The 13,106-nt window shown below is 37.0% G+C and overlaps 4 protein-coding genes across 7 annotated transcripts in view; all 4 read right to left on the reverse strand.

Moving 5' to 3' along the window:
* Positions 1–820: 820 nt before the first annotated feature.
* Positions 821–3,428, reverse strand: LOC116844448 (luciferin 4-monooxygenase). Its single transcript, XM_032815957.1, has 2 exons — positions 3,035–3,428; positions 821–2,585 (listed from the first exon to the last, which is right to left on the reverse strand). The coding sequence occupies exons 1-2, from the start codon at positions 3,149–3,151 to the stop codon at positions 1,086–1,088; spliced, it is 1,617 nt and encodes a 538-aa protein (XP_032671848.1). The 5' UTR covers positions 3,152–3,428; the 3' UTR covers positions 821–1,085.
* Positions 3,429–4,208: 780 nt separating this feature from the next.
* Positions 4,209–6,257, reverse strand: LOC116844437 (malate synthase-like). The gene is made up of 2 exons (XM_032815941.1): positions 5,807–6,257; positions 4,209–5,647 (listed from the first exon to the last, which is right to left on the reverse strand). The coding sequence occupies exons 1-2, from the start codon at positions 6,228–6,230 to the stop codon at positions 4,266–4,268; spliced, it is 1,806 nt and encodes a 601-aa protein (XP_032671832.1). The 5' UTR covers positions 6,231–6,257; the 3' UTR covers positions 4,209–4,265.
* On the reverse strand, positions 6,231–9,627 carry LOC116844438 (asparagine synthetase domain-containing protein 1). 2 transcript variants are annotated; one of them, XM_032815942.1, is made up of 6 exons: positions 8,702–9,627; positions 8,400–8,606; positions 7,345–8,268; positions 6,839–7,251; positions 6,566–6,743; positions 6,231–6,382 (listed from the first exon to the last, which is right to left on the reverse strand). In XM_032815942.1, the coding sequence occupies exons 1-5, from the start codon at positions 8,759–8,761 to the stop codon at positions 6,569–6,571; spliced, it is 1,779 nt and encodes a 592-aa protein (XP_032671833.1). In that variant the 5' UTR covers positions 8,762–9,627; the 3' UTR covers positions 6,231–6,382; positions 6,566–6,568. The 2 variants fall into 2 exon arrangements, with proteins under 2 accessions (XP_032671833.1, XP_032671834.1); XM_032815943.1 differs by having other exon boundaries at positions 8,400–8,600; positions 8,702–9,626.
* A 1,133-nt stretch (positions 9,628–10,760) lies between these two features.
* The window catches only part of LOC116844374, a 4,642-nt gene continuing 2,296 nt past the window's right edge, over positions 10,761–13,106 (reverse strand). For 2 of the 3 annotated variants that reach the window (XR_004378075.1, XR_004378073.1), the window contains 2 exons: positions 12,519–12,856; positions 10,761–10,893 (listed from right to left, as the gene is read on the reverse strand). The gene's annotated coding sequence lies outside the window, so the exon portion shown is untranslated. Of the gene's footprint in view, positions 10,894–11,159; positions 12,456–12,518; positions 12,857–13,106 lie in introns of those variants that run through there. The other variant, XR_004378074.1, reaches the window with a different exon arrangement.

The raw sequence follows: 13,106 nt of genomic DNA on the forward strand, positions 1-13,106 counted from the left end.
AGACGTCTTATAATGCTATTTCTCTCGTTCTTACGTTTGCGATAGAGGATGGAAGATATCCGCGACTCCCACCACTATTCCCTCTCCAAACGTCCGACGATCTATACCGCTAGCTCTCTTCGCCACTCCGTGCTGCTCATGGCTCACCTACACGCAGCAGTGTATGAGTGACGCGTTATCGTGTGCGAGTCACACGGATATTCGGATGGCATTAACGCCGGTGCGTAATATGTATGTATGGAAAAATGTTGTAGGTTTTTGAGGGGGACCTAAAAGACTACTATTTGTCTGACCTTGGATGGAGGCGTTAAGGTCACGCCAAACTCAATTTGAATTTTTTAAATAAAATATCCTACTCTTTATTGCATATTCTTGTAGTTTATCTTCAGAGCTTTCCAAAACACTATAATAACGTATATTTCATTAAATCCTTTTTGAATAATGAAACTTGAAAGTTACAGTACCGCCGGCATTAGCATTATAAATTGAGCTAATCAGTTGCGCATTTTTGTTCCGTTCTTTTGTTCATTGTTTTTTGAAGATTAAAATATATATGTGTAATTGAAATAAATTTAATTTTTCCACTTATATGTTTGTTTTTTATTAAAATCATAAAATTCCTATTTTGTACCCTGTAGTATTAAAATGAAGCGTCGTAGAGAAAAACATTATTAACAAAATATGTTTGTGTTTTTATGTCCTCTATTTCCCCTCAAAGTTTGTCTAATTTTTTTACATCCTGTATATATATATAATAAATTTTTGTACTAGGAGAAGAATAATTACACTTCTAATCATGCTATCACTCTATAATTAAACATTTTTAAACATAAAAAACGTTTATTAAACATTTTTTATCAGACATCTTGTACAGAATTTACTATTATACATTACATGACATAGACATAGAGATCTTTGCCAATAATCTCAGTAAATCATTATATTGTATTTAATATATCATGATAATCATAAATTTTATTATCGGGAAATATAATCGTTGAAAAGAACATAATATGTGACATATAAATATACATTTGTGTATACATATATATGAATATCATATAAAAAGTAGATATTTGGCACGTTTACAATTTTGATCGTAAAGAATCACGCAATAGTCGGCGTAGTATTTTACCAGACGCGGTCTTTGGTATGCTACTTACAAATTTTACACCACCTCTAAGTCGTTTAGGATTTGACACGCGCTCGTTAACATACTGGACTATATCTCTCTCGCATATATTGGAATTATCTTGCTTTACAATGAAAGCCATTGGCAATTCTCCGGCCTTTTCATCAGGTACGCCAATTACAGCTGCATCTTTCACGTTAGGACACGTTAACAAGACTTCTTCAAGCTCAGCTGGTGGAACTTGATAGCCCTTATATTTGATAAGTTCCTTTATACGATCAACGATGTAAAAGTACCCCTCTTCATCATAGTATCCTACATCTCCTGTATGCAACCAACCATCTTTATCAATTGTCCTTCTAGTAGACTCTTCGTCGTTATAATAGCCTTTCATTATTAGATCTCCCTTGAGACATAATTCCCCTCTACAATTTGGCCCTAAAGTCTTATCTGTCCCAAATTCTCCCAGTGGTATAATTTTTGCTGACGTGGCTGGAGCTAACATAAAACTACCTGGTTTTTCCTTATCACCTGTCGAAAACAGCACACCTAGAGTAGTCTCTGTTAATCCGTAACCCTCTCTAATTTCAGGAATATTCAATCGCTTGGTCACAGCCATGTGAATTTCCGTTGACAAAGGGGCTGCTCCGCACACTATTGCCTTGATAGATGATAAATCATATTTATCTACGAGTGGGTGTTTTGCCAGGAACACCATAAGCGGCGGCACCAATGTCAGATTTTCGATTCTATATTTCTCTATACATTGTAGAAATAATTCCTCTTCAAAGCGTGAAAGAATTACACTCATGGTTCCAGATATGAATCTGAGAAGCATTACAGTGAAGGAATATGCATGGAAAAATGGTAGTAATGCTAGAGCCGTAAATTTTTGCTTATAAAGCTGTAACTCTATCACATTTTTTATAACTGTAATAAAATTTTTGTCTGTTAACATGACACCCTTGGGTAGTCCTGTAGTTCCACTTGAGCATAAAATTGCTGCAATATGATTATTCACATCAATCAAAGCAGCTCTAAATGCATTCATATCATCATCAGATATACTTGATATCGCTCTGCTCAAATTCAACTGTGTTATACTAGTATTGTGATGTTCAGTTAACATTAATATCTTTGGTGACCAGTATAAATTGTTAATTATATTTTTTATATTGCTGTATGCTATTGCAGAAATAAATATATACTTGGGCTTGGAAATGGCAAATGCATGTTTGAATTCTCTTTCTGAATACAGTGGGTTTAATGGATAGACTGTAGCACCCAAATAGAGTATAGCACATATAACAATACCAAATTCCACATTATTTTCACTGCATATGGCAATGACATCATTTGCTCTTATTCCTTCTCTCTGAAGGAAAATTGCCAACTTACGACTGGTGTTTAAGATGTATTCAAATGTTTGTTCCTTGCCTGTATGAGCATTTATCTGTTGAAAACATTGACTGCTATTACTTTTATATATATATATATATATATATATATATATATATATATATATATATATATAGATTAATATAAACTATTATATATAAGTTGCAATATTTAATAATATTTAAAAATATCAATTGAGTAAACTTCAGATTCATCAATACTTAAATAAAATGATAATGTATTGGCAAAGGATATAACATAAAAAAAAATAAAGTAATAAGCCAAATATGATTATTAACAATATAAAATAAAAAAAGGAATGTGTTCAATTCTCACACATATATGTATAATATATGAAAAAGACAAATTTATGAAAATGTTATTTCAGTCAGATAATGAGCAAAAAATTATACAATTATAAAAAATTAATATCAGATAAAAATTAATATCAAATAATGAGCAAAAAATTATGCAATTATAAAAAATTAATATATATAAACTTACTTGTGCCACAGAAGTACCATGCAGTGCTAATTGTTTTAATAATAATTGTCCCAATGATAAATCTTTCCATTCTGATGTCAAATTACCTTCATAAAAAATATTTTCTTTTTCTGACATGATTGATAAAGGAAGAAATCTATACTATCTTCCTATCGTTTAATATTAAAGAATTATTCAATATGAATTATGCAACTGTGTCTTGCTGAATGCACTTTAATGTAATGCAAAAATAATGGCGTTTAGAAAGACAACTCTAGTTGTTTTAGATAAGGCCAACCTATCTTCTTGCTGAGATAAGTTAATTGTTTTTTAAACAGCTGTTTATCTTTTCAAACAGCTAGTCATCATGACTATCTTTTAACTCCGCTATGATACACTTCTGGTCTGTTCTTTTTAGTTGCACTGCTGAACTAGTGCAATAAGTTCAAATGAGACAAATATATTTTTTCTCACTTTAACTTATGAACTCTAGTTCAGTAGTGCAGCTAAAAAGAACAAAGCACTTGAATACTTGAAATGAACTATACATATGTGTATATATATATGTATATATATAAATACACTTATAAAAAAAAAGAGGTAGAATAAAATAATAAAAAACTACTATATTCTAGACGAAAAAGCACTACATTCTACACGAAAAAGCACTATATTCAAGTGAACGCTTAAAATTTCTTTCAACTTATGAGTGTATTGTAAATTGCGAAATGCAAATTAAAGATTGGAAGTTGACCAATCAGAACAAAGCAAGACAAGATAGAAATTATTTAATTCGTCGAATCACTTTTTAATTTTTAAGCAGCAATCATCTAATATTGCAATTTATATTACTAGTTTAATATGATCTAAAACGGTCTTCGGGCCTTGCATTTTTAAACCAGCTTTTCACCAGATGGCATCGCGTACGCAGCGTGAGACGAAAGCTGTCCGCGCATGTGCGCGACGATCAAGAATCAAAACAAAGTCCATTTGACGTTGCATATGCTCCAGAATGTCAAATAAACCAATGTGATTGATCTCTCCGTCGCAGTGGAACACTTGCAGCGCTAAGCGCAAAAATCAAATATTCTACAAGACTTATTTTTTAATTAATAATGTATATCGAGTATTTTTACACTTACACAAAATATATTTTGCAATACGTAGTAGGTTTTTTGTCAAAACATAGAGTACATATTATGTAAAGCCATATATTTGATAAAAAATGTGTAAATAAGTACAAAGGTATATATTATAATTTGGCATGAATATTTCTAAAAGTGTGCTCATTGTTGAGATATGATGTAATGAACTCGGGAAAGTTTCTATGGTTGATAAGTTCCATGAATAGATTAAATGCCACAAGTATGTTTTCTCTAGCTGCATCATCTTTAGCATATCGTTCCATTATTTCGGCGAGTGTATGAGACGCGCATTCAAGAATGGATCGTCTAGTGATAATTTCACCAGCTCCATGCGGATCTTCTAGTTGCGCTCCGTGTCTGATCCACTGCCAGATCTGAGATCGAGAGATCTCTGCTGTTGCAGAGTCTTCCACGAAGCCTTTGTAGATGAAATGACCCTTACCGTTTAACCAATTAAAGATGAAAAGTATTCCTACGGATATATTGTGCATTAGACCTTTTGTTGTTACTCCTCCCACCGGTAACGTTAGTAAGTCCGCGACAGAAATTTCAGGATGCACGGTTAAGGTACAACCGACCGCGTTTTGCGAAGTGGATTCCCCATAATCGCTCCATAGTTTGTTGATATGAGGTACTAATTTTAAGTCGTATACTAGGAAACCGTCGATACCCATTTGAATTTCTGTCAACTTGGAACGATACACTTTGTGTACTATAGCCGAGGAAGTGTTCTGATCTTCAGATGGTAAGATTTCCGCTACCATCCCACCTGTAGCGTACGTGCCTCTCTTGTGACAAATCCATATAACCAACTTCATATAATTTTTCAAGAAGCATTTACTCATATTAACGTATTTTTCCCTATCAGGAATAAGATAATTCTTGTTAGCACCTAATTTGCTTATTATCGACGCAGAATAGTCCCAAATCCCACAATTCAAGCCAAGTGAATGGTCTCTCAACGCATACAGGATAAGCTCCATTTGAAAAACAGCAAGAATGTTCTCGATCAAAACGCAAGCCTTGATTGTACCGTAAGGTATCTCAAGTATCTGCTCGCTCCATGTAAAAATATTGTTCCATAGCATCGCTTCGCTTGCATCCTCCAGTTTCGACAAGTAGAAACACGGTCCTACCTCGTGTCGTAACAAATCGTGAGCGTGATGATAAATTAAAAGCGCGAAATCAAACAAAGGTCCTGGTACTTCTTTTCCATTGACGCTCATATTGTGCTCCATCATGTTCCACGCTCTGGGACGGAACATAAGAATCGGCCCTTTCGATATATGTGGCACGTTCGGCAAATGACCACGCATCGCTCGATAAACATTGTATAGGCCGGTAATTTGATTTCGCCAAGTCGGGCAATGACCGTCGTCGAAGTCGACTTGAATTCCTTGTACATCTGCGCGTAAAGCGCCGGAGAAGTGCTCCAAATCAGATGGACTGACATCGGCCAAGTCTAGATGTCGGTTACGCAACCGTTCGGCTGAAATAAAAAAAGATGGTTAACAAGAGAACTTCAAATAAAACCTGATAAATCATTTAAAAAATTCAAATAAAAGTTTAAATAGAAATATTTAAAAAATTATTAAATTACGATTAATGGAAGAGTCAAAGTAACATTGAAAACGAAGATAATACTTACAAACATTCGTTACTTTCCATTCTGCTCGCGCAACATCCGAAAAGGCTGGAAACTGTGGCAGCTGTCTTGTACGTTGTAATTCATATTTTCGACCAAGTCGTTCCGTATATAAGCGATCAATGTCATTCTCAAATCTTGTGATCAAACGAACTAAAAATTCAATAGCGCCGGGAGTGAGCAGAATATAAAACTGTTCCTCTAAATCTCGCGGTGGAGGAGTAAGGAACACATCTGCTTTCGTGAACGCCTTGATGTTTCCCTCTAATATCATTCGCTTTGTAGACATTTTTTCACACTTAAAACACAATGTTTTGAAAAGATTCGCAAAAGTTATCTCAGTGATAACAGAGATTTTCAACAACGCGATGTCAGATATTATGTCTATTATCTGCTGTAACACACGATTGATAAGAGGCTCGTACATCTGTGTGGGTAATTCTTACACGCCTTAACGAAGTCTCGTGCTATTCTCGGTAAGCATAGATGTTGCCGCACAGAGTGAATCGCACATCTAAAATGTCTTCAACTTAGGAACTTCAAAACATATCGCAGCGCAAGTAAAATATAGTTTAAAATCTGCAAATAAATATGACAAAACGCTCTCAAATATACATAACATAGTATAATTAAACTACTTGATAAGTACAACTATCGCAGCTGCGACTACAATAATAACAACAGTTGTTTCTTTCATTTCAATTTAAAAATGTACCCATAAAAAAAGGCTAATAAAATCTTTGGATAAATAATATTACCCACATTTTATAATCTATTCGATATGTCGTTAGCATTCTCCTTGCTGTTAGCAATTCGCGAGCCAAATTGGAAAGCTCTTTTGGGAAAATTAGCCGTGCTCTGGAAGCCGATGTTGCACGCTAACAAACGTAATAGTAACTTATCCCCCAATCCAGTCGGCATTCTTTCGGTTGGGTAGCACCTAATGACAATTTCATATTCCTTCATTATCATTGATTAGCTGAGGGAGAGGGGGGATTATTACTACTTTTTAGTTAAATTTACAAATATATTTACCTTTCCCATGGTTTCAGGTGTTGTACGTAATGTACTAGATTCTCATCCAGATACGGTAATCGAGGTTGTTTCCCATGATCAGAAACAACTCGGTCGTCCCGACCTAAATTCCTCTCGGAAATCCTAGCCAATTCGATGTTCAATTCTTGCACTAATGCGTCCCATCCTTTATGTCTTAATATAGTTCTGTGCCTCATATATCCACCGAACAGTTCGTCAGCGCCTATGCCCAAAAGTAATATCCTGCATGGCGACTCGTATGTTTCGTTACTTGGATAGAGAAGACCATTCGCACGGCTTGCGAACCACATGGCACACCCTAGGCTCTCGTCAAGAATTCTGCACAACGGGTGCAGCAAATCGCAGATTCGCGAAGCGCGATACGACTGTAGTTCTACTTGCGTGATATTACACTGAAACAAATATTACAATTAGAAGAAACGTTACCATTTTCCAAAGGAATAATCGAGTATGCTGGAAGTATATTGTGAATTTAGACATCGTACTTGTACAAAGTTCCACTTTCTGTTGGGACAAATTCGCAACAACTCGTTATACGTTTGTCGTCCAGTTTTCCTGTCTGGCACATCATATTTTTGTGTTACATTTTCTTTCTCGTCACTCGTATGACTTACGTTCTGGTTACTTACAGATTTTTCGAATGCAACATTAATAAGATCAATACTTTCATCCTCGGGAATGTGTTTGTCAGCTATCGCTGTTAAAATTGCCGAATCTAGACCGCCGGAGAACAATATGCCAATTTTTGAGTGAGTACAAGTAATATTGCCACCACTTAACACAACCTTTATGCAGTTTTTGCAGTAATTCGGTTTCTTTTTTACTCTGACTTTCACAGATTGATGCAAAAGTTCTGTCAGCCGTTCAACTCTTTCATTCACTTCTTGATTTTCCAATAAACACTGCAGTATCTTGTTAAAATCATTAGTGCAAGATATGTTTTCTAGATATTCCAAATCCTTTGGATCAGGATGCAGATGCAAATTGGTCAGTGATGAATAAGTGTTTAATATAGTTTTCCTAATACTAATATCTACATTTAAACTTGTCTCCAGTGCTTCAATAACATCTGTGAATCTTAAGTCTGGCTCTCTCCATGGATAGCATGCTAAGTTAATACATGAACTATTTAAATTCATTGCAAAGATACCTATAGCTGGTATCTCTATGATCCCTTTCATTTTTTTACTTGCAACTGAAGTCAGAGTTAATGAATTAACTTCATTATCTACTTTCAAAAGCAAACTGTGCCGCCCAATAATATCTCGTCCAAAGTATAATATGTTGCTCGACTTTTGATAGTATATTAAACTATAAGGGCCTTCAATCTTGCGAAGCACAGGTATGATATCTGTAGTTGATTCAAATTCACCCAGTACTGTAATTGTATCACAAACATCATCTTTTGCCTAAAATCAATGAGATCTCTATCAGAATTTGTTGTATAATTATATATATAATTAAAAGATAAATATATATTCATAAATATATTTGAAGGAAGCACAAGGCTGTATTGGAAATATTTGATAAATACACATACCAAACAACCTGAGAAAAGATCTCCATTCCAAAGTAGCAGATTACCATTGAGATCTAAACTTGGTTGTGTTGTTATATTTGGTCCTTGCATCCACAATACTGCACTAGCAAAATATCCTTGCCACTCATGATTTAACGATATGTGTTTATCTGCTAAATGATCAGGACCTCGTGTAGAAATTAGATCCTTACAAATGTTCCACTGAAACTAAGTATATTAAAATTTGCATTCCAAATTTACTTGGATTTTATATTTCATGATTTAATTACTATAATAATTGTTCATATAGTTATTTTTTATACCTGTTTAGAGCCTTCAGCGTCGTCTGTAGATCGATATATAGAACAAAATATTCCACACATTATGACGTCGATATGAAATCGAATTATTAGATTATAGAAATATCACTATGTATATTTTTTTTTGCCACCGTAAAACGTGAACGATGAACTTCATTAAGAAGATAACTGATGATACATCTTTAATTCAACGTTAGTATAGCTGCTTGTGCGTCGCCAGTGACATGTCAATAGGTTATGTGACTTTGCAGTTGCACGAATATATCTGATAGTACGTATTGTTACACAAAAATATTACAAATATAAAATCGATATATCATGAGAAACGTTTTGAGACATTAAAATCTCGCTGGCACATTATGATAAAACACAAGATTCAAATTCCGAAGTGTTTATAGCGTGATCACAACCAAAGAGTTTAAAGCTCGCTTCAGAGTCAATGCATAGCGAGACGGAGAATAGAATTTACCAATCAGACAATATTATTTTGCTTGCTTTACCCTGATTGGTCGAATTTCAATTTTCAATATGTGGTCTGAAACGAGCTTTAAGTTTTAATATTAATCAATTAATTATTAAAAAAATGGAGAAGGCACAATAGAAAAAAACCCCTAAATTAATTTAAAAAATTGTATCCAAAATAACTTGTTATTTATAATATTAATTGTAAAACTATCAAACCTTGATGACAAAGTGTAGACACTATGCTATTATTTTGTAGTATAGTTAACTATAAATTAAGTGTAGCAATATTTTTTCTCGATATAAGTTTTGCAATGCATATTCGATAGGAAAACATATCTCCTAAGAATTATTAAAAATCAAATTCTTTTATTGCATACGGGATGCAAAATTTATCGAAGAAAAATGTTACTACTTTTAATCAATCTACCTGGAGACTGAATCAGTCTACAGATTGTTAAAATGCATGAATATTTAGACTTTTCGTGTATGTTTTCTCTAAATATATCTATTTAGTCTAAAGAGAGGAGGGGAGAGAGAGAGACAGAGAGAGAGAGAGAGAGAGAGAGAGAGAGAGACAGAGGCGCTTATGATGTTGAGCGACGAACGGAATACTAATTGCAAGGGTTACACGACGTGATAGTGTCAAACGCTGACGACTGACTGTTAGTAGTTACTCACAAGGTTGCTTATTTCTTTACACTACAGCGGCGACACATAAATATCTAAGCGAGATAGGTTTATTTGGGAAGTGCCCATCTGCCGAATGTTTAAGCACGATTAGCACGCTCTCCAAAATAGACCGACTTAATCTAATCAAGATAACAGTAGAATCCCTCAGGAGAGAGATCAAAGTGTTAACTCATTTATTTAGTTAATTTCCAAATAAACGAAAAGCGTGTTCGCTATGTTCGACGCGTTCATACTTTCAGGTATCGATAGTACTACGACGGAATATCGAGCTAGACAACCCGAAAACAAAGTATCTACGCGCCAATAAAGGCGGTTTACGTTACAACGAAATTTCAGCAATGGCATATGCAAACCAGTTAATAATTCGTGGAGAGGATCTGTTATTCGAGTACGTGTATCTCCAGGGTGCTGGTATCCGTGTGCGACGGCTGTAGGTGGTAGCGGAGGAGTAGCACACAGATGACATAGTATTGGTGAGATCGTTGTCCGTGGCCGTTGCGAGAGACCGGCAGAAAGTGGGAGAGCGACAGGGACAGAGGCGAAGTCTGAAAGAATAAGAGGAACGTGGAGGTGGTGGTGCAGGGAGGAGGAGGTCGTAAGGGATCGGCGCTTCGGGCAACTTCAGTCGGTGCGTGCGAGCGGGTCAGGTCGGACGTTCGTTCGTTGTGTCTGCGCGGGCGTCGCTCGTCTCGTCTTCGCGGTCACTACGTTTCCCGACGCATCGTCTTCTCTCGCCCCTCGGGCTTCTTCCTAATCGTCGACATCGCGGCGAATGACCGTCGACGCTCCGACCTCGTGGGGGAACAGTACGGCGACAGTGCGACGGAAGAGGAGATTCCCGATCGGCGCGTTTCTTCTCGTCGAGATTCATTCGTTCGTCCGTTCGTTCGTTCGTTCCTTCGCGCGCCCACTCGGCATCCTCTTCTAGACGATATTCTCTCCTTCGCTCCTCCAATTGCGCGATTCGAGGTAAGTGTCTCTCCTCTGTGCACGCGCGAAACATCGCGATTCCGACGCGTCGACGTCCAAGAGGCTCAAGACTGCAAGAAACGAGAAAGTTATCGCGCGCATAGATATGGGGCGAGTTTGAATTTCGGGGCGACAATCTTGGACGAAGATCGTCGCCGCCGAGGCGGCGTCGCGACAGATTCCACCAAGTGTCGCACTGAATGTACGTGTGTGTATGTATGTATGTATGTGCACCACCTCCTCTTTTGAGTCCGACTCGTGCCCGTGAAAATGAGTTACCGTTGGCATCGACGCGTTACGCAATATTTAAATCTGTATTTTTAGGCTTAGGGTCTGTGTGCCGCGAACGCGCGCGCGCATACGCATACGCGTCGCGCAATTCACTTCCAAAGTGTGACTCGAATCTTGTATCGTTGAAATTGCATAGATTACGCGGCGCGAAGCGACGGAAAACTCTATGATATCTTTTATACACGTTCACACGTTTGCAGAACACGATTCGAACATTATCTGACAAATTTCCAAATGTATTTGATGTCCAATAGGAAAACCTGTCGTTTGAGCATTATTCAATAACCAATACTCTTTGAGTATTCTAAACGAGTACTCTAAACGAGTGCACGCAGACCGGCCTTAATACATGGCTTTAATACATGAAGTTACTTCATTTTAGAGACCAAAGATTGGCTTTTAAGACAATTATGTCTCTAGTCAATAATACACACAAAAGAAGACTCCATTTTAAAGCTTCCTGTTAAGATATATTATTCGCTTTAGAAAGACGTAACCTGATGGTTGAGGCTATTGTCTGTGGTCTGTTATGTGTTCTGTTCGCTCAACTGTTCTCGCGATCTTTTCTTTCTTTTTCAATGGCGTGGCACGAGCATTTTCTACGCGAGACACCGTCAGATATATGTCGCGGGTCGAATTATCGGTTGTTGACGCCCGTGAGATTGTTTACATTGCACGAAAGTTCGGAGTCGCGCACTCGCGTAGCGTATCTGATCAGGCAGGTGGAAGGACAGAGGCCGGTGTGTAAATTTACATTCGGCGTTTAAGATGCGCACTCCTGACGCTGTGTAATTTGAAAATGCACACTACCGGTTTCCACCTAGTTCCACTCCTCGTCTCTCATTCGGTCTTGCCTGCTGCGTGTGTGCGCGCACACACAGCGTTAAGCTCAGTTCATGGTATCCGCATAGAAGTCGGCGGAGTCGCGTCGAATATCGTCTTCATTTACACGATTAGGATAAAATAAAATACCCAATAATTGACGTTCTCCCTAGTCATTGACACTCTACAAAAACTCTTAATTTTTTTACGACCAGTATTGCAGTTAAACTTCTTGTTTGCGCTCCATGGTTTTAAAAAAGTATCTTTTAATTAACTTCATAGTAAGACTATGGACAAATGCCGTGAGTCGTGAGAAAAAACTAGGTTTTTCTAGAGTATCAATGACTATAAAGGAGTCATGTCACAATAATTGGGTGTTTTATCTTAATCGACGATCCACATTGTCGGGAAGAGAATCGCCGATCGGAAGCGCTCATGACGAACGTAGGACAACGCAAACACGATCGTGAGTCGTTCGTTAAATTTCAGTTAACTACCGTGAAGTGATCGTCTGCGCGTTCTAAAAATAAGACGATTAATGAGAAGGCAATTCTTTGGGTACGATTGGTATAGCCGATCCTACCTATTCGCATTACTTTTTTCTTCTTGTAAGCAGCACTCCTTTCAGCAATAACTGATTGAATTCTTCGGATAACTCACTGGACCGGTATACGGGCGCTCGAAAGTATTAATGAAGCTCCGCTTCATCGTCCGACGATTTATTGTATTGCCGATCCATCTTCCGCCGTGCGAATAGTATGAATTGAGTTTTACACGGCGAGGCGTATTCACAAGGAACGCGACGGCCAGCGTTAATTTTCCATTCCGTGGCATTGCAAAGCGACGTGACGACGTTCATCGTTGTTCTTATAGTATCCGTCCGAGAGGAAGAATGTTTCGGCACGATAGTATAAAACCAAACTGTAACGTAATTCAGATCTAGTTAAATTAACATTTATCTCAATATATAATCGAAAACATCGCAAAAAATCACTCTCGTGATGAGTATGTATTGTCATAACAATCACAAAAAACGTCGGTTTCTTGTCTATGTTTATATTTTTTACACACACTCTCTCTCTCTCTTTATATATATATATATATGTGTGTGTGTGTGTGTGTGTGTAGAAAGAGAGAGAGAGAGAGAGAGAGAGAGAGAGAGAGAGAGAGA

This window comes from Odontomachus brunneus, unplaced genomic scaffold (assembly GCF_010583005.1).
Source record: "Odontomachus brunneus isolate Ranch 3 - 2012 unplaced genomic scaffold, Obru_v1 Obru_scaffold_041, whole genome shotgun sequence".
Lineage (NCBI taxonomy): Eukaryota > Metazoa > Arthropoda > Insecta > Hymenoptera > Formicidae > Odontomachus > Odontomachus brunneus.

Bases quoted from the DNA above. Each gene is read 5' to 3' on its own strand.
- LOC116844448 (XM_032815957.1), bottom strand. From the start codon at position 3,151: ATGTCAGAAAAAGAAAATATTTTTTATGAAGGTAATTTGACATCAGAA. The intron at 2,586-3,034 runs GTAAGTTTATAT...TGTTTTCAACAG, and splicing joins ATGGTACTTCTGTGGCACAA to ATAAATGCTCATACAGGCAA.
- LOC116844437 (XM_032815941.1), bottom strand. From the start codon at position 6,230: ATGTACGAGCCTCTTATCAATCGTGTGTTACAGCAGATAATAGACATA. The intron at 5,648-5,806 runs GTAAGTATTATC...TTTTTATTTCAG, and splicing joins ATGGAAAGTAACGAATGTTT to CCGAACGGTTGCGTAACCGA.
- LOC116844438 (XM_032815942.1), bottom strand. From the start codon at position 8,761: ATGTGTGGAATATTTTGTTCTATATATCGATCTACAGACGACGCTGAA. The intron at 8,607-8,701 runs GTATAAAAAATA...TAATATACTTAG, and splicing joins ACGCTGAAGGCTCTAAACAG to TTTCAGTGGAACATTTGTAA. The intron at 7,252-7,344 runs GTACGATGTCTA...TATTTGTTTCAG, and splicing joins GAAAGTGGAACTTTGTACAA to TGTAATATCACGCAAGTAGA.